Source organism: Bufo gargarizans, chromosome 7 (genome assembly GCF_014858855.1).
Source record: "Bufo gargarizans isolate SCDJY-AF-19 chromosome 7, ASM1485885v1, whole genome shotgun sequence".
NCBI classification, from domain to species: Eukaryota; Metazoa; Chordata; class Amphibia; order Anura; family Bufonidae; genus Bufo; species Bufo gargarizans.
The window spans coordinates 162,785,587-162,807,195 of NC_058086.1; the positions used below are offsets into that span (position 1 = coordinate 162,785,587).

The window sequence follows — 21,609 nt, forward strand, 5'->3', positions numbered from 1 at the left end:
CAACCCATTCATACAACAGTTTCCGTCAACTTTTTTAGACTGCTTTACTCCAAGCCATTTAACCCCTTCAATCCCTCTTGCCACACTCACCTGGCGAGGAATCCTGCCGTGGTACCAGGCATGACTGCGTAAATCTTCGCTGCTCAGCTTCAGCTCCTCCTCCAGCTCCTTCTTTAATTTGTCTGGTGTCCCTCCATCCATAATATATCGATCCTTAGAGAACTGAAAGACAGAACAGGTGAGCGTGAGCCCAGGCGAGACTCTCCCCCGTGCTGATATCACCTGGTTACCTCTACAGCAGCCACAATGCAAACAGGAACTTTCATTTTGTCACTTGTCACATGCTCTGTCACCAGCCCCGGGACGTGGGTGTTCCTAAGCCTGCCTGCCTGGGAGATCAAAGGCCATCACGTAAGGATCGGATGCACAGAGGCTACACCTGCACTCATCTGCGGCTTACTTTCAAATTTCCCAGCCGTCCTTTGTACTAGGTTTATGAGACAACCGCCTCTTATCACTTAACCCATTAACAACCAGCGGCAGCAAAAATAAAGGGGTTCTATGGTTTTATACAGTACGAGAAAAGACTATATGTAGTCTATACTGTTGAAAATTATATACCCCAAATGCCGGTTTTGTTAACATACCCCGATTTATATGAATACATTACATATAAAGATGTATCCAATATCAATACGCACTTAAAGAAATAACTCCCTCCCACGCAGCACTGAGTAGTAACCAGGAGTATATTAGATATCAGAAAACATCCTGTGATTTTTTGTATGTGTCTTAAAGGGGTTCTCTGGGAATTACGGTATTTTGTATCTAATGCCCGAAGCCTGCCTCCTGAAACGTCATACTTTCCTGCTCCCCATGGCTCCAGTCCTCCGCGCTGCCTCCATATTCTGGTCCCCAGTGCTGTGTGGGTATGATCACATGCACCACTGCAGTATGTGACCATGCCCGTGCAACAGCGTGGAGGCCGCAGGGAGGACTGGAGCGGTGGGCAGCAGGAACGTATGAATCTTCTGTTTCATGAGGCAGGCTGCAGCCATTAGATAAAAAGTAATCATTCCCAGAAAATCCCTTTAAAAAAAAAAAAGGTATAGATCTGCCCTTTTGAACTCAAAGTTCCTTAGCAAGCAAAATAATGTATAAAACAATCGTAAATGTCATTATTAATACTTTTGGCGGGCAGGGTGAGCTGCATATGGGGTTTTGAATACAAGTGAAATAGGAAAAAAATATATGTTTTATTCTTCACATTGACGAAAATAGAATATAATAAAACTGTCACAAGGTATCGTATAAAATAAATAAAACTATGGGAGACAGCCAGCAGATCCGAAAATTACTGCTAAGACAACTATGTTGTGTCTCACAGGGTCAGACTAAAACTTCTAGAGTGAGACACTTAAGATGCTCTTTCAGTGAAGACATTCTGGCTGGTGGCAGCCGCCTCTAGAGGAGCACACAGTCACCGTGTACTCTTATTATGGAGTTGTATGTATCAAGGGTAGGGATGAGCCAACCCGACGTTTTCAGGTTTGGGTTTGGCGTTCGCGGAATTCCGTTGAATATATTGGAATATATTGAATATATTGGAATTCTATGACGGAATGCCAAATGGAAGCCTTTAAGAGGCATTCTGTCTATGGGCAGCATTACAGATCCGTCTGGTTTCCGTTATGCAGGACAGGACTTTGTCTTCCATCCTGCATAACGGAAACCAGACGGATCCATTATGCTGCCCATAGACTTCTATTATGACAGAATGCCTCTTAAAGCCTTCCGTTTTGCTTTCCATCATAGAATTCTATTATATACCTCCACCGCTCGAACCCGAAAACGTTGGATTCACTCATCCCTAATCAAGAGTATGCAGTAAGTTTTTCAGCATGCCCTAGTGGTAACTGCAGTTAGCCAGAATGTTCTGATTTAACTCTGGTATTTGAAACTTTGTATCTGAAAACAGAGCTCTAACTGCTATAAAGAAATATTAAGAAAATAATCAGAACAGGGCTTTGGATCTATTAAGATAAAAAAAGAAAAAATGGTCCTCAAGGGTGGACCAATTTTAATAGTCCCTTATTTCACATTGTAGTATAGTATACATGATTCCACAAAGCAGAATGGTCCTACATTTAGGAATACTTGTACTTGACTGTAGAATTTAACAATGAAAGGGGTATTTTCATCTTAGACATTTATGCCACAAGTGACTGATATTTGCAGGTACAACCTATCTATAGAACAATCCCCTGAACTTGCCCTTTTTCTGCCGCATCCATGCTAGGATAGTGGACTAGATTTACAGAGCTCCCTGTGCCATGTTGTTTCTGTAACTCCCATAGAAGTTATGGAAGCAGTGTAGCACCTCAAGCACAGATGTTTCCATAAACCAGGCCACCTCGCACAGATTGGATACAGTGGTCGCCCCTTGGAATGGGGGCCCCTGTTCTAGAAACAGGTGCAGGTCCTACCTCTATCAGGTGTTTATGGCATATCCACAGGATAAATGTACGAGAGGAGAATTACCCTCTAAAGGTGTATTCCAGCTTTTTGATACGGATGACCTGTCCTCCAGATAAGTCATCGATATCAGATTAGTGGGGGTCCGACAGCTGTTTGAGATAAGGCAGTGTTCACGAGGCAGCCATGTTTTTCTAGACCTCCTGTTACTCATCTCATTCAGCCTCTTCCCGACCTGAAATGGACAACAGGTAACAGCGCAATCACTGACTTATTAGTGTCCCTTTTTAGTAAGCCAATTGTGTGTCACTCAGCAAGGCCCTTCCCAGTCCTCCGGCTGGTAAACCACTGGCTATTTTCTCCCTTGATACACAGAGATTGTGTTGCAGTAAAAAAGGAATCAGCACAAGATCTGCTGAACAGCTGCCGGCCAAACAAGCTCTGAAAGATACTCATGCAGATCAGATGTGAAGAACGGACTTCAGTGATGGAATCATGAGGAGGAACGTCTTGGCAACGGATGAAAGCGCCGACGATATTCCCATTTCTCAACAAGAGCCTCTCTTATAGTAAAGTTCAGTTAGCGCCAAGATTATTAATGCATTATCCATTAAAGAGAAAGACATCCATAGACCCTTATAGAAGTACTACTCGTCTATAGAGAAACCCCACCCCATAGGTGCCCCCCCAAGATCAACATTCAGCCAAAGTTAGTGCCCAACTTAGCTTCATTAATTTACCTACTCTACTGGAATATGACTTTAAAGAGGTTCTGCCAATTTTGCTAGCTATCCCTTATCCACAGGGTAGGGAATAACTAACTGATCGGTGGGGGTCCGACCACAGGAACTTCCACTGATCCAGAGAATGGGACCCCAGATCTGTTGAAGTGGCAGGTTGAGCATGTGCCCGGCTGCAGAGTACAGTGCTCAGCTATTTCTAGGGGTCATATAGAGAATGAATAGAGCGGCAGTGTGCATGCTTTACCTGCCACTCCATCAGATCGGTAGGGATACCAGAAGTTGGATCCCCAGCAATCAGTTGGTTATCCTGTCCTGTATAAAGGGGATAACTTGCAAACTTGGCACAACTCCTTTCAGGGAAATTTCCCAGTGAGCCATTGGCCGTCTGAGCCCTTCCCACAGTTGGCCAGTGGAGGTATTTTGTGATGGACTGTGATATTTGGCTCTGTTGGGGTGGTATAATGTGCCACAATATGGTATTTCTGGCCCTGCCTTCCATCAGTTGGGACCCGACTACAAACCGGGGCCACTTTTAGTATTTTTTACAGGACCACTTTAAGTTCCCAGTCTGCCCCTGAGCTCTTTAAAACAAGAACCAACTAAAAATTACTACAACCTGAATTATTAGTATTTTTTTGTTACAGAAAGCCACCCTCCCCTTTATGTGGATTGGCCATGACCTAATAATAGGACTGTCAGCCATAGATGGGGAGGAGCTCATCAGAACACAACCCCCGGTCATTTTAATGCAGTGCAGAATGAAAAAATGTTAATTCCAGGTGACAGGCCCAGTCTAATCCTCCCATTACCAATCACTCCTGTACCAGTTACCATTGTGGGACGTTAAAGGCACAAAGGAGTCTTTAGAAAATGCTTAAGAATATGGAAAATGAGAGGATTGTGCAGCTTACGTTTCAATTTTACATAAGCCGGGTCTGGAACCACGAGATCTCCTCCAATTAAGAGCAATTTCTAGAGAAAGTAAAATGTCTTCATAAAAAATAAAAAAAAGTGCCACGTAACAGGCTTATATCATAGGAATGTGTGTATTTCAAAATGTTAGATCCCGCCACAGTGAGGAAGTGCATTGAAGAATTTGTACAAAACACAAATTCTCCTGCTTGAGGATTTTAATAATGATAATTTCCCCCCTTACACTCCATGATGACTCCAGTAGTGACTGATCAACGGTCATACTGGCCCATGTATCTGCAGGTCTGTGACCAGTATCTGCAGGTCTGTGACCAGTATCTGCAGGTCTGTGACCAGTATCTGCAGGTCTGTGACCAGTATCTGCAGGTCTGTGACCAGTATCTGCAGGTCTGTGACCAGTATCTGCAGGTCTGTGACCAGTATCTGCAGGTCTGTGACTGTGACCAGTTTTGCTGCACTGATCAGTCTGTCTTGTATAGTTTATTAAGGTGGAATCATACAAATCCACTTGTCATTCACTCTACTGCATCCTTGTTCAGTAGGCCTCACCATAGTAATAGGACTTCTCTTCCCTGTTGGGTTGCATCAGTCCCTTGGTGAGGTCATTGGGAACTCTAGTCTGGCCTGCTGCTGTTGCCTGTGTGTTTGGTCATCTGCCCAGCCTCTAGTTGTTCCTTCACCATTACTATGGTTGTCCCAAGTTCTAATGAGGTCTCTGGCTCCTGGCCGATCTTATTCCTTTGAATGTTACTTTGGTTGGTTCACTCTCTTCGTTCCGCATTAAGTGCCTGTTGGTTTGATTTATTCTTTGACTCCTGTCTATTGTCCACCAACTTCACTCATCGGAAGCTGAGGACAAGGACTTGGGGATTTTCATTGCATAAACCTGTGAGGGCAAGTCAAGGTCAAAGACCAGGAAATGCCTTGGACTCCACACTTCAATTGACCTAAAGTAGTTTGTCCACATGCTTCACGGCTTGACCATCTGTGGTTCCTCGCTTGTCATATTAAAAGTGGTGAAAATACCTATGGACCAGGTGGTAATGTCCACTGAGAACATGTAGTTTTGTACAAATCAGTGTTTCTACTGCTGGAATCTCATTTACCATCCTGGATAGTTTAGTAACTTGACAAAAATAAAATAAAAAATGAGAACATCTTTGCTGTGAACGCTCCTTCTGAAACCGGGTGAAAGCCTTTCAGACATCTCACAGCTGACAATGACTGGGATACTGTGATGTGCTGCCAGCAGAAGAGCATGCCATACTACTCCATAATAGTCCTGGGGTACGGTCATATATATCGCTCTCATGCAGTAAGTGTATGTATAGACACTAGAATACAAGGCAATAGCTGAAAGGCCCAGCTAATTATCTAGATCCGCATGGATTATTGCTGCTCATGCACAGGATTACTACAGGATCCAGAGACCAGCATCTGTCCTCCTGGACCTTCACCTCCAATTAGCGCAGTATTAGCGGTGTATTGATTACATTGCTTTGGAAGCACAGCTCTGCATGTCAATAATGAAGCTCCAGCCAAGGATCCTGTTCCGATGTGTAATGTCTTAGCCCCTGGATACATATGGATAAGTGCTGAGCCCATTCATGTACTCATGCTTCGCTTTCACTCTGCAATTGGTTAGACATAAATGACGTTTCAAGAAATAATCCCATGAAGACAATTTTAGGAATATTTACAGCAAAGGTTTTTCCAAGACGTTTTCCCGCAGTTCCAGATGCCCTGTGTGCATTACTGACCAGTGCACTTTTAGGGGCGTTTAAATATATCAGGGAACTGCCCTGTAAACAAGTGCAAGATATAAATCTATTACCCACTTCAATCGTCTCTGCTCTTCGCCAGTCGCTGCTGATTGTAATCTGGATAATAGATGTACAGTATATATTAGAGCATTGCTCCCTTCAAGACTGCAAAACCCCCTGCGTGCACTGCAGCACCCTGCTATACAGTATATATATATCCTGCACTACCTGATTTATAATGCTACAAGCAGGCAGTATGGGACAAATGATGAACAGAACTGTGTGGTCTGTGAAAAGCTGATTGACAAACGCTATGCATGGCTGCCATTGATGGAGTCCCCCTTTAAAAATCTGGCATCTTTAAAAGGGGTTTTCTAGGAATAAAGATATTGATGACCTATTCTTAGGACGAGTCACCACCAGCTGATTGTTGGGTTCTGACCTCTGGCACCACCACTGATCAGCTGTTTCAAGATGCTGCTGCCTTCTCACAGGTTACCCAGCACAGTGCTGTCCATTGGATAGTGGCTATGCTGGGTACTGCAGCCCAGCGCATTCACTTCAGTGGCACCGAGCTGCACCTAGACCCCGCGACTGGCTGCAGCGCTCACCACAGATCGTCGGGTGCTGGGAGTTAGATCCCCGCCCATTAGATATGAATGACCTATCCAGAGGAAAACTCCTTTAAGTCAGACAGACATGGCTAATATAAAAGGTCACATACATGATGTCTGACCCGCAGGTCGCATGTGATAGAGCAGGAGGAGCTGAACAGATTGATATATAGTTTTATAATAAAAGATTCTGTACAACTTGTATTTATTAACTTAAATGCCCTCTATGTTTAGGAGTCCAGTGGGCGGTCCTACTCCGTGATTGACAGTTCTCTCTATGTACATTCATACAGGGAAAGCCGTCACTGCTAACAGATACAGATTCATATAGTTGGGTTCAATAACTGAAGATTTGCAGCAGAAGTAACCGTCCTCCATTTATACCATGTACAGAATAAGGTCTCATGCACACGGCCGTTGTTTTGGTCCGCATCCGTTGCCCCACAAAAAAAGAAATAACATGTCCTATTCTTGTCCGCGCTTTGCCGACAAGAATAGGCAGTCATATTAAAGGCTGTCCGTGCCGTTCGGAACGCGCACGGACGCCGTGTTTTGCGGATCTGCGATTTGCGAACCGCAAAACACACCACGGTCATGTGCATGTAGCGTTAATATAGTAAATCCTGGGTTATGAATATCCAGCAATTCTCCACCATCCACACTGTTATAATACACCACATCCGCTGCTCATGCCCAGTATGTCCTCCAGTGTAATAGAATTTTCCCTAAAGTACACAGATGAGCCTTACAATAGCGGAGAGGTCTCGCACATCCTGTGTGAGTGTAAGCCGATGCCCACCAGAGACCGGGGTGTCAGCCCATCCGCGGGCCGCTGCGATTCCTCAGGGCTTGATGTCATTACAGTATATGTATGAGAGGGGCTCGCATCAAGTAACCTGTAATCTAATTATCATTACATATCGGATTATGAACTGCTGAAAGATTGGATTAGAAACACTTTGCGTGCTGAAATAAATATCAGGTCTATTGTCTATATGTATTTCTGACATCTTTCATTCATTGCACGTACCATTTTATTCACAGAGGATTTAAAGGCATCGTGCGCGATTTGACTTTTTTTAATTATTTTATTATGCCCGGGATTCAGATATTGTTAAAAACTTAGTAATATATTACAAAGCCTATTTTTGTAATGTCTGAATTCCGGTAAACCATTTTTCTCCATTCATAACTAATAGATGTTCAAGATTACAAAAAGACAGTATGGGTTCTTACAGAAAGAGCGCCACCCTTGTTCCGGGGCTGTGTTTGGTATTACATGTAAGCTGTATTCAAGTAAATGAGATGAGCTGCGATATCATACAAAACCCATGAACCATAGGCCCTTATCTCTTCTCAGACAATGCCATTAAAGGGCATCCGTTATCAGATTTGTCCCCATGACACTGGCTGACCTGTTACATGTGCGCTTGGCAGCTGAAGGCATCTGTGTTGGTCCCATGTTCATATGTGCCCGCATTGCTGAGAAAAAGTTATTAATATATGCAAATAAGCCTCTAGGAGCACTGGGGGCGTTGCCTTTACTCCTAAAGGCTCAGCTCTCTCTGCAGCTGCCACGCCCTTTGCACTTTGATTGACAGGGCCAGGTGTTATGATGTTTTCACTGCCTGTGGACATAGGGATGGGGAAAGCACATTATCTGTGTGCTTTCCGCATCTGCATATTCGTTCCGCAAAATGATAGAACAGGTCTTATACCGGGTGCAAAATGCAGAACACAGACCTATTGACGTCAATAGGTCCGCAAAGAATGTTGATGCAACATGGACTGTATCTGCATTTTGCGGATTCGCAATTTGCGGACCTCAGAATACATATGGCCTTATATCAAGTTTAACAGTAGACTATTGTAAGTTCTTTCAAAAGCAGAATACTCCCAATGGAGGTTTATTCTCTTGTTCCCACTGAAAGTCTTGTGAAGACCACTTGTACTTGTCAAAAAGACAACATTAGTCAAATACGTTCAGGTGGAGCCAGACTGCGGAGAATGGGGCAGGAATTCTTTATCTACAGCACGTTTCTTTTTATGGCTGCTGTAAAATCTAACATGTGTCAGCAACACAAAAGGTGGTGGCTGCACTTCTCATGAAGGCATTGCGATAATAAAAGCTTCTGCCATTGTCCGAGGCTGAGAACCTAGAAAGCACATGGACCTCAAACAAGAAAAGTTTCAGATTCTTACTACTGGCCGAGTAGATGCTGAGAAAGTTTTAGGAATGTGTCCTGTAGGTCAAGAAATCTCAGCTGTGCCTCTCCAACTAAAACAACATTCAGGCCAGGGTCCTGAACGCCCACCCATCTTCTGCCCACTGGATCTCCGGTTGTTCTTCCAAAAACCTAAACCGGATCAGTCCACTGTGTCTGAAACAAACACGTCTTTCTAGCGTTCCACAGACTGTTCAGGCCCCCCAGAGCGTTTCGCTTGGGGGGGGGGGGGGGACACATGGGGGCAATGACATCATTCATTTTTGTATTTTGGTATGGTTTTGCTCTTTTTTCTCCCCCCCCCCCCCCCCATTTTTTTCTTGCTTTCCCGCTCTTTTATTTCAGGTTTACATGAAATGGTTAAGTTCTGTCAGAATCAGCTGGTTTTATCCGGTCTCACCTGAGCCTTGGATGACAAGCAGGGATCTTCTGATTGGTGCAGCTGGTTGCTGAGGGAGATTTCCGGACAGCTGATTGGTGTGGATGCCAGCGGCGGGAAGGTATGGTCCTTAAAAAGAGGGTTTCGGCGGCGCTTCTGGGCCAGTTTTATCAAGACTGGATCGTCTCCCCGCCCTCCCTCCCTATTCTTATGCTTTATGACGCTTTGATGAGAGGGGCTGTATCACTCAGCTATTGCTGAGTGTATTTCGGTAATTTTTTAAGGTTATTCATTTAATGAATTTGAAGTTTTAATTATTTATTAATTTATTTACCCTTAATAAAGCATTGCAGCCATTTTTATTCCAACACAAGGTGTCATGTCATTATTTTATTAATTACTATGGAACAGTTAAGTCTGAAAGGGGTCATTTGCCTCCATGTACTGAAGGAGGACGTACTTTGTCACGTATACCTGTACATATTATATGAGCTTTGTCACGTGGTAACCTCTGCCATACTAGTTATTCTTTGATACTTGAGGGAATTTGTGTATGGGCTCAGTGTCACTAGTCACCTGTCATTTATAAATGACATAACAGACTTCCTGTGAAAACTTTGCACTAGAAAAACAGGTTATGTGAATTTCACTCGAATATTGCCCATAAATACAGACATGCAGTGGATAGGGTCAGACTTACCCAACAGAGGACCAAAGGATCCTTCAGTGCAAGGGGCCAACATTCGGACACTGGAATAGGCCCTTACCACAACTTAGCAGCACGAGACGCCCTCTGACGCCAGTGAGGTTGTCACCACGATTTATTACTGTTTTTAGGTTTATTCCTAATGTTTTACTCCTTTTTTAATAAATGATAATGCGTGAGGTTACTATGAGGGATGAACGAATCGACTTTGGTTTAAACATCTGAAGTCAATTCGCATAAAACTTTGTTCCAATACTGTACATGGCAGGAGCTCATTACAGTATTAGAATGTATTGGCTCAGATGAGCTGAAGTTATTGCTTCGCGAAGTCTTGCGATACTTCGGGTAATAACTTCATAAATTAAATTGTACTGTAAAAAACCATATCCCGAACTCCGGTTCGGTTCCAAGCAATAACTTCAGCTTATCGGAGCCAATACATTCTAATACTGTAAGCGTCACCCTATTTATTGGACAATGCCGCAGTCTCAAAGTTGAAGACCAGGGCAGCACATGCATGTGATAAGGAATCTGGCATCATGTAAGAAGGCTTCATTCCAACATTTCTTCATTCGAGACACTCAAATACCCCTAAAGACGTCCCTACCTGGATGGATCTCATAAAACATTTTGGACCGTATTAGGCTGTGCTCTTTGTTTCAGCATTGAGGGAAATACAAATGACTAAAATACCATTAGCTTTCATGTTTTCTCCTGAACATGGTCTATTTTGATGCTTTTCCATTGTTCTTTATGTGGATGGAAGGCAAAGGTGAAGCACCTAGTACAGTATACCTTGTACTTTATGTATGTTTCATAGTATAATTCCATACAATTTTAGTGTCTATTAAACAATTCTTCAACAGAAAATACACAATAATTATAAAGTTCTTCTGACACATCCCTCAGAATATATAATGGCTACTTATCATCATTCTCTATTTACTCTGCATTTCTAATCTCCCCACCAGTGTCCAGTATTTGCCACAAAAAAGGCGACAGCCCTGCTCTACAAATGTCACTACAGAGAACCGTCTAGTTCGCAGCCTGACTTTATCTCGTTTGTCGGCTCTCTTAGAACGTCCTTCAGCTTGTCTTAAGAACTTTATATTTGTATCCTATTCATAATTCAGGAGAACATTCCTCTACTGTGGATACTAGGAACTGCTAGGCTACATTCTTCCAGTTGTTGACCTCCGGAGTTTAAGGGCAAAAGACATGGGAACTGCATGAATGGTATGTTCAGCTGGATACAAAGAGCAGATGAAAACACTGTAGATCTTAATTAAAGCCTTAATAAGAGTGGGAGACGACCGTCAGGAGCTTGATAATGACTATCACGTAATAACTAGTTCTGCATTCCATACTGTAGAATACGTCTGCTTTACTAGATGAATGTCATGAGAAGGCTCCACTCTATGGACCTTTGGTTGGAGTTTTACACGCCGATTCTCCTTCATCTAATGGAGGCAACAACACAAATCTGACTAAGGATATAAATACTCCGCTGAAATGTGGAGAATCAAGCCTGCTAGATATAGCAGTGCGTCTGGTTGTGGAGCAACATGTAGAAGGAATCAGATTATAATGTAGCTTCACCTTTGGTGAACCTACCAGAATATTTTTAACAGTGCCTTGCAGTGTAGGCTCGCCAGAAATAATACCAGTATATTCAGGACTTGCTATTTAAAGGGATTTCTTGTTGAGAAAACCATTTTCAACTATCCTGTTAGGGAATTCTTAATTGGGGAGTTAATGGGGTTGTCCCAGATTAGGAAAACATAGCGCCACACCTGTCGATAGGTTGTGTATGGTAATGCAGCTTAGTCTCATTCCCCTCCCATTCCCTGAGCTGCAACCCATGGACAGAGGTGGCAATACTTCTGAAAGTAACCATTGGTTTTTATTACTGTACAACCCCTTTAATATGGGTGGGGCACTCATCTAATAGTCAACATGGAGGACTCCACCTATTCATGTATTATGCCTCATTCACACGTCAGTGTTTGATCAGCGATTTCCATCAATGATTGTGAGCCAAAACCAGATGCGGCTCTAAATAGAACAGGAGCAGATCTTTCCCTTATACCTTATGGCCTCATGCACACGACTATGTATTTTGCGGTCCGCAAAAACGAATCTGCAAAAAATACAGATGACGTCCATGTGCATTCCGTATTTTGCGGAACGGAACAGCTGGCCCCTAATAGAACAGTCCTATTCTTGTCCGTAACGCAGACAATATTAGGACATGTTCTATTTTTTTGCGGAACGGAATTACGGAGTAACTTCCGTTTTTTGGGGTTTTTTTGGGAGGGGGGGGGGCCCATTAAAATAAATGGTGCCGCATATGGTCCAAAAAAAAAAACCCCGGAACGGACATGGAAAGAAAATACGTTTGTGTGCATGAGCCCCATCTCTGTGTAGCTCCAATCCTGGTTTTAGCTAACAATCACTGATGGAGAGCACTGACCAAAACACTGACGTGTGAATAAGGAATTTACCCAGTCTATTGATTTTAATGGGAACTATGTAATGCTTAATTTCCCTGTGGTAGTTCTAGAGTGGAGCTGCACTCCTACCAGAGATTACAGCTGATCCCTTAATGTAGAGGCGAGACACCGTGTGAACAGGAAACACCTCTTACAAAAAGGCTTAAGGATACTGCCCAGGGAATACAAAATCCTTTAAAAAGCATCAAAATGGTATAAAAAAAATAAAAAACCCACACACCTCACTGATGCCCCGCCACTCCTGTTCAGATGATTCCCTGGTCCCCTAACAGGTTCTAATGCCTCTTGACACACAGGAAGTGACTGCTGACCCAATCACTGGCAGCACCAACGACTACACCCAGTCAATAATTCCTGCATGTTGAGAGGGACCAGGAAGCAAAGACCAGCCAGGGACTGGGACGCTGGAACGGGAGCAGCAGGGAATCAGTGAGGAGATAGTTTTTTTTTTTTACATTTTCTTTAAACCACTTTGTAAATAATTTGTACCTGGACAGCCCATTGAAGTCTAAAGACTTTTCTCAAATGTTCTTACAAATTCAAAGCTTAAATACAGCAAACGCCTTCATTTACCGTATGTCCTCACAAAAATACATCTTGGCATTGATCCACATATATAATTGTAGGTGAGCAATTTAAATGTCCTTTTAGTGTCCAGTAGGCCACAAGCGGAATCTGTTACCACAGCTCAAAACTAACGGGGGGCCCCCAAACTGCAATACACTGTCGCTTTCAAAAGTGTTGTATGTATTGCAAATAAACGTGTTGATAAACACCCCGATTACAGTAATAACTCACTTTGCCGGTGGCAAATGCCTTCTCCATTTTCTTACCTGTGAAATGATGGCTGCCATTTTGAGCAATTCATGAGAGATGAATTACAAAAGTTTTGGATTTGCTAAAATATATATATTATATACATACACACACACACACACACACACGCCTTGTATCCTTCTCTTGTGCAAACATGTCCAAAAACAAAAAATCATAGATGACTCGATAGACACTAGTAATACTGTCATGTGCAGAAATAATCTTCTGGGCCCAAATCCTCATAGGATGAGCTTTATCTAATGTCTGCTGAAATAATGAATACCGTGGACAGCAGCTACATATAATGAGGTCTCAATATAGGGTGATCTTCACAGAACTATGTGTGGACTATCAGTCACAGGCTATTATTATAACACCACAAAATCATGAGGCATCAGCTCTTCTATTCTGTGCTGAAATTTTTGTCGGAGATTATTTTTCCCATGGAATGCCGCAGTATTAATAGTGCATGAAGTACATGAGCTGCGCAGGGGACAGGCAGAGGATACATCCGTTCTAAGAAGCGATAAGAAAAAGGGTTGTTTTTGGTTGGCAAGCCTCCGATTTCTAATGTGTTACAGCTTTCTGGTGTGAATAGGAGCAATCTGTACAGTAACAAAATCGTGTCTCAGCAGGTGAGCAAAGTGCTATCTTAATCCCCCCCCCCAGGTAGAGGACATCAGGCCCATTACACCTGAAGATACCTGACGTACATACACGGAACATAGGGAAACACCGGCAACAGCAAATTCTCTTATTTAAATACCGTCCTGTGCTGATGACTAAACTCTGTGTACACCGTGCAGCCAGTATAATACTAGAGATAAGCGGCACATAAATCAGCTACACACCAAGACTCTAGAAATAAAAATGCAAAGTTCCACAGAGGGGAAAAAAACAAAAACGGGGAAGCATATTTGGGGTTTTCTTCCCAGGCTGTACACACTCATAAATACTATCTTACTCTCTGGGGAAGGATTATTTCAAAGGAAGTGACTCTGGGAATCTCAGGACTATTTTCCAAAGAATACATTTTATAATCAGCAATAGAAATAAAAGAGAGCGTTTACTATTTCTGGCATGTCCCATGCATCTGAAATGAGCTTGGCGCACAGATTACACGGCCAACCCTTTCTTTTAATGGTCTCTCTGCTGCACCAATAACTCCCTGTACGATTGTACCCTCTGACCACTTTCACGTGGTCAGTATACTGCATCAGTATTTGTAAGACAAGACAAAGAATGGAACATCAACAGAGAAAAAATGTATAAGGCCCCATGCACAGGACCGTGTCCATTTTGCGGTCCTCAAACAGTTGGTCCACATAATATAGTTAAGGTGCATGTGCCATCCGCATTTGTTTTGTGGACCCACTGACTGGCCATAGACTTCTATTATGACGAATATAATACAGAATGCCTCTTATGGGTTTCCGTGGTACATGCAGTCATAGAATTCCGTTATGGTCCGTGGTAGCAGAAACTATAACGGGATTCCTTCATAACCCAAACCTGTACGCCGAACTTGAAAACACAAGTTCGCTCATCACTAGTAATGCGTCGTCCGTAATGCTGGTGCAACCAGGGATTTGTGCTCACACGCAGCCTGAGAAAATATCATTGCTGCAGGAGGTGATGGGGGACCCTGGGAGTCGTAGTTTAGGAATGGTGATAATTCAAAAGGGAATGGCCCCTTTACATTGCTCCAAGGAGCGGACGACTGTTGGGAAGAGTTCCTTCCTGACAATTGCCTGCTCGTCGGTGGAGGTGACCTCTGAATTTACATGCAGCGATCTCCTCCACAGTATGGAGAGGAGTGATCTCTAATACCATCTCTCATCCCTATACAGGGTCTTTGTTGGCAGCAGTGTTCACTTCAGATGGCACGAACTGCTGCCCACAAACGATAGCTTAGGTGACTGCACCAATGATTATTACCCGATGGATGAGCGTTTCACTTGTTCATCGGCAGCAGCCTTAAACGGGCTGATTATCGCTAACGAGTTTTCGTACAAATGCTTGTTAGCAATAATCTGCCTGAATATCGGGCGGTGTAAAGGGGCCTTTAGTATGTTAGAATGGTTTCCCATTTCATCTTGAGCTTGTGTAAGATTTAGGCCAAATGCACGCGGCCGTGTTCCGCGGCCGAGAGCGGTCCGTGGTATACCGGGCTGGATTCCTGTTCATAGCAACCAATGACGCCGTGCGCTCCTGCTCTGAACAGGAATCCAGCCCGGCATACCACGGACCGCTCTCGGCTGCGGAACACGGCCGTGTGCATTCGGCCTTAGACAATGTGACATGCTGCGATGCGACAGTCACAAAAAAATGCAGACATGGATAGAATTTGTGCCGCAGGTCTCCCACGACTTTTACTGTATGGACTGCAATATAAGTCGTGCACCACATCGACTCACCTGCGACTTGGCTACGTTTTTGCAGCCAAATCTCAGCTCTAAAATAGTTGCACGACAGCAAAACGGAGACAGGTTGTGCATATTTCTTTTTGTTGAGCCCCAGCTTTAGTAAGGGTACGGCCACACAGACAGGTTCCGGGTGCAGTTTTGGAAACCAAATTCAAGAATGAATAAAAAAAAAAAGTCGTATCTGTCCTTTTATTCACTTCTGATTATGGCTTCCAAAATGGCATCGGAACCCTGACCGTGTGGCCGTACCCTAAAGGTTGCTATACATACAATGGTTTGGTGGGGTTCACCATGCATTTTAGCCCTCTCTTACGGGGTATAAAGCCTGATTCACACGTCCATGCTTAAATCCGTGATGCCTCCGTGAGTCCGTTTTTTGATGTCCGTGTGTCATCCGTGTTTTGCTAACACTGAACAGCTGAAAAATTATTTTTAAAGCATCTCTTCATAATGATCTGTAAACACGGATTAAACACAGATGGCATCCGTGGTTTTCACTGACCCATAGACTGTTATGGGTGTGATGTATCCGTTAACATAATACAGCATGTATCCATGCTAAAAAAAAAACTGACCTACAGACCGTGTAAAATTAAGTATTAATGCCTGAAAACTGGTAAATATAATATAAAAAGAGTAGAGGGACATGTGGTCTTCTTTTGCCCTCGTTTTTCTATCAGAGAATCACCTCTTGTAATCGGAGGATGCACAAGATGAATGATCTGTACATTGATCTGCCGCCTTAAAAACAACAAGCAGACAATTGGAACCCGCACTCCGCACCCATCCTAATGTCATACAGCACCACTGTGTCTGAGCACAGGCATTAGCTGTTTAAAAAAAAACTTCCTCAAGGCTCCAGCAAACATAACTACAACCCCCCACATCCAAAAGTTAATATCAATATACAAAATTGTTCCTCTGAGTCCTATGTCTTACTTCAGTTCTCAATGGAAAAAAATTGCAAAAACCTGCTATCACTCCGACAGACCGACGAAGCTAATGAGGGCGATAGACCTAAAAATAAGGGTATTTGGCAGAATGTAAATCATCTGGAGAAAGTCAGCATTGTCCACTCTATAGCGGCAAATATTAATCCAAAAAAACCTAAATAGATTAAAATCCTAATCGTCACACTTACCTTAACCCCGATGACAGATTTGCCCTGGTAGAAGCAGCACAACGCCGCTGTGACGCTCTCAAAGACATTGCAAAAACAGTCCTTGGACATTTTCAGATCTTCTCTATGACTCTGATTAAACACCAAGGAGACTGAAGTGTGAGATGCTCCCCTTCCTCAAGCTGCTACATCTTTGTCCGGCAGGACATTTGTCTTGGTTTATTTGCTCAGATGGAGCAGTGTCTATGAGCTCAGTGCTTTCTGGCATGTGAGTCCTCAGCCTGCCATGTATAGAGTGCAAGAATCCTCATGTGATTCCTCTTACTCACCAATGAAATTCTAACCATCTGAGAAGCCCTCACACCAGCTGAGCTCCAGGGGCTTTCAGAGCTGGACACAAACCAGCAAGGATTCTCATACTGTCAGTGGCATACCTGATGCACCATGCCTGGATCATGACTCTCATCATCATCATCACCTCTAGCTCCCCATCCATAAGGGCATGCGGCATGACCCAGAGCCCACTTAAGTGATTAAAGGGCTAAAAATCCCAGCACTTCTATTGATCGCGGTGTCGCTTATATATAAGGGATTATCAGCACTGGGGCAGGAGGCGCTGTATACCTCATTTTGTTTGCTTTTAATTATGGGGTTTATATTGGAGACCTGACAGATAAAAGCAGCTAACATGATCCTGTTATAACTATGATCCATTGGTTAAAACCTGCAGTGTTTAGTTAGCTGGGAGAATGGCAAACAGTAACCCCACGTCCCATCAGAGTGTTAGGTACAGCTAGAAAACACGCCACGAGCCGCTGTATAATGTCGCACGTGGTGGAAATGGTGAAGAACAGGGAGGAGCGTTACATCTATTATACAAAAGGTCATCCAGACCAAAAAATCCCTTTAGGGGTCCCAAAAAAAGGTTTGACAAACAGCAATTCCAAGACTACAAGTGACATATTGCCAGTCCCTGATAGTTTTAATTGTTCATGATCTGTCGTCTGTAGGCTTAATTTTAAAGGTACAATTAAATAATTAGTTTTATATACATTAAACTTTTTTGTTGGGACCCCTAAAGGGATTTTTTAGTCTGGATGACCTTTTGTATAATAAGTGAATTTTCATCCCGAGGGCTCCAACCTAGGGCTCATCTTGTTGTGCATTACATCTATGGAACTGGTTGGTTGCAAAATCTTGGCTAAATTATTAAAACCTTTAGAATTCAGCTACGTGCGACATTTCATGTAATGTTTGTCAATGGAGTCGCAATGCGACATGCAGCGACTGCGATGCGACAGACGCAAAAAAAATCCATCGATTTTGTGTCATGTGACTTTAAAGCCTCATTCACACGTGTTCCACGGACGTGTGCTGTACGCGTTCTCCACGGACAGCACAGTCCCCATTTATTTTAATGAATGTATTCAGACATCAGTGTTTTAGCACAGTCCGTGGGTCCGTGTTTTTAGCACGGACGCATGCTCTATTTTATCTGTGTTTATGGATCCATCACGTCCATTATTAGTCTACGGGTCCGTGAAAAGCACGGATGCAACGCGGATGCCATCCGTGTTGCACGGATCATTGAGAAGAGATGCTTTGAAAATTATTTTTCAGCTGTGCAGAGTCAGTGAAACACAGATGCAACACGGACAGCAAACAACGGACACACGGAACCCAACACGGATCCTTCATGGACAGCTTCGCGGATTCATCACTGACCACCTGCTCACGGATTTGAGCACAGACACGGACGTTTGGGGGAGATTTATCAAACTGGTGTAAAGCAGAACTGGCTTAGTTGCCCATAGTAACCAATCAAATTCCACCTTTCACTTTCCAAAGGAGCTCTGAAAAATGAAAGGTGGAATCTGATTGGTTGCTATGGGCAAATAAGCCAGTTTCCCTTTACACCAGTTTTGATAAATCTCCCCTATTGACTTTAATGTAAGGGGGGCTCAACATGCAACTCGCCAGCGACTTGGCTGTGTTTTCACAGCAAAATCACATTTCTAAAATAGTCGCGCGGCAAATAGTTTGGTGTTCCACGACTTTTCTGCATCTGTGTGTAGCCAAACCCTTAGGGTACATGCAAACTGGCTTTTAGCGCCAGAAAAGTGGTGCAAACGGCATGTGGATTTTCTACATGGAATTTTTGTACGTTTTTCACTGCATTTCCTCACCAATATCCTTGTGGATTTTCTTTTAGACTTACCCCAGATCTCATCCTTTGCGTTGCAAAGGGTTAAATCAGCACTGAAAGTCCACACAAACAATTGACATGCTGCCAAATTCTAAATCTGTACAGCAGGTCAATTGCATCTGCTTAGCTGATACTGTATTAGGCTACATGCACACAACCATGTTTTGCGGTCCGCAAATTGCGGATCCGCAAAACACAGATGCCGCCTGTGTACATTCCGCAATTTGTGGAACAGATTGACCGCCCATTATAGAAATGCCTATTCTTGTCTGCAAAACAGACAAGAATAGGACGTTATATTTTTTTGTGGGACCAAGGAACAGAGCAACGGATGCGGACAGCACATGGAGAGCTGTCCACATCTTTTGAAGTGAATGGGTCTGCATCCGAACCGCCGATGTAGACCCAAACAAAGGTCGTGTGCGTGAGGCCTTATGCTCTGGATTTTCTGCACACAAATCCGCGCCTAATACAAACCATGGGGGATAATTTATCATTCTTCGTGCACCACTTTTCTGGCGCTAAAAGCCAGTCTTTGTAAATGACCCCCAATTTCTTGCACGGCTAGCTCAGCTGAATGAGATATTTCATTTAGTGACCTGTTGCTTCATTTTGGAAAAAAAGGTACTTGTAATCCATATGCAAATGAGGAGTTAAGTGCACTGAGGGCGGGCCCAAGCCACACAGTGCACCCTTTCTCCTCTGTCTTTCTCTGCCAGTTCCTCCCTCTCCTTCCTGATTGACATGCTCAGGCAACATTACTATGCAGGAAACTGGCCCTGCCAAGCAAGAAGGAAAGTGCCTGACAGAGGAAGCAGGGGGTGCACACAGTGGCTTGGGACCACCCTCAGTGCACTTAACTGATGATTTGCATATGGATTATAAGTACTTTTTCTCCAGAATGAAGCAACTGAGCTAGCTCTACAAAGCAAGGGGCAGATTTACTAATCCTAAAGATGGCGTAAACCAGTCTATCTAGACCTGCACCAGGTTTATCACAGTGGCTCAGGCTGGATAGTGAATGTGGTGCAGGAACAGACACTTTTCTCTGACTCCATAGCGGCTATTGGTTGGTTTAGTTTGAGACTGAATTTTATGTCATAACTGTGATGCAATTTTAGTGCTAAATGTTGGATATTAGGCCACACCCAGTCCATGAAGCCACACCTCTTTTACGGTAAGCCAAACCCGCAAGATCTAGGGAGCAGACATAATAAGACCAACATTACAAACGCCAATCTCAGTAGAAAGTTCGTTAGTGCAGAATGTGCAAAATTTACAGTATCTGAAGTACCTCAGGGCCGTCCGTGCGAGGAAAATTCGAATCTACGCCATCTGTGAGTTGCCATAGATTTGAACAATCATTTATGTTTGTTTTTTGCGTAAAATTATAGCAAATCTGTCTGTCTGTGAGAAGCCACACCCACTCCACTAAACCCCACCCACTTTTCCTCAGCACTTTTGAAAAGTGGCGAATCTCGCAAATTATGGTGTGTGCCACTATTTAGTGCCTTTTTGTGGCATAAAATGCCTCATAAATCACTCCCTAGAAGCGCAAATGTGCACCAAAAATGCACCAAATTGTGCTAAATTTTGGCCCAGTTTATGATGGGTCCGTCAAGTTTCCTTCATGGTGTCCCTCATTTTCCCAGACACAACACTGCAGCGTGCGGGGCTGTTTTGCCCAGCATTTTTTATGGAAGCTGCAACAAAGGCTCGAATACAGATGGAAACGAGCCCCACAATGTCGTATATAGCCTCCTGCCGCCCAGGGGCAGACTGGGAACTTAAAGTGGCCCTGGAAAATAAACTAAGGCCCCTTTTACACCAGTGAGTTCCAGCCTGTGTCAGCAAAAGCACCTGTCCTGACTTCCAGGACCGCACCGCCAATTAGGCGAGGTGAGGCGATTGCCTTAGGCGGCGCGGCCCTGGTGACAAGTGGGGGGCGGCAGGGCACAGGGAGATGAGTGCTTCCATTGTGGAAGCGTTTATCTCCATAGTCATCTGTATCGCCGTCCTCAGGACAGCAATACAGATGGATGCTGTGGGGCAGGGGAGAGGCGTCTCCCTTCCCCGTTCCTTTGATCAGAGGCCGGTGCAGGCGGCGCGATGAAGTACAGCGCAGGGACACAGGCCGGTAGGGGCCTGCATCGCATAGCTGCCAGACTGATGGAGGTAAGTATATGTGTAGTGTCCCACTACGTAACTGCGGGCACTACTCATAGGTCAATTGGGTCTCCACCTCCTGTGGTATTTTGTATTGCATTTTAATGTATGTTGTCATATTATCTCCTGTGTACCAGGCCTGTTAGGGGTGTAGTTTATCCCCCCAAGCTGTAGAGGGAGCTAGGGAACCCCCTAGTATATATAGTTAGGCCCAGACAGGAAAGAGTCAGTCCAGGCTAGTCCAGGAGGCTAAGTAGTGCAGTCTAGCCTGCCTGAAGTGCTGAGCAAGTGAAGCTCAGAAGTTAGTCCAGGAGAAGAAGTTAGAAGAAAAAGAAGACGACCCCAGAAGTCCCCCAGCCTATATAGCAAGGACAATGCCTATATTATTTTAAATAAATGTAGGGGGATACCTGAAAGAGGGTAACTCGGTACAAGCTCCGAGTATAATGGCAGAAAACAGAAGAAAGGAGCTAAGAGTACCAATAGTTAGAAAAATATATACGTTTTTATTGAGTTCACGATAA

The 21,609-nt window shown here is 43.8% G+C and overlaps 1 protein-coding gene across 2 annotated transcripts in view; it reads right to left on the reverse strand.

Moving 5' to 3' along the window:
* The window catches only part of BCAR3 (BCAR3 adaptor protein, NSP family member), a 104,536-nt gene that overhangs the window by 14,585 nt on the left and 68,342 nt on the right, over positions 1–21,609 (reverse strand). The window contains exons 1-2 of one of the 2 annotated variants that reach the window (XM_044301587.1): positions 16,735–17,061; positions 91–222 (exon numbers count right to left, since the gene is read on the reverse strand). In XM_044301587.1, the coding sequence (XP_044157522.1) occupies positions 91–222; positions 16,735–16,824 (222 nt within the window). In that variant the 5' untranslated portion in view covers positions 16,825–17,061. Of the gene's footprint in view, positions 1–90; positions 223–16,734; positions 17,062–21,609 lie in introns of those variants that run through there. The other variant, XM_044301586.1, reaches the window with a different exon arrangement.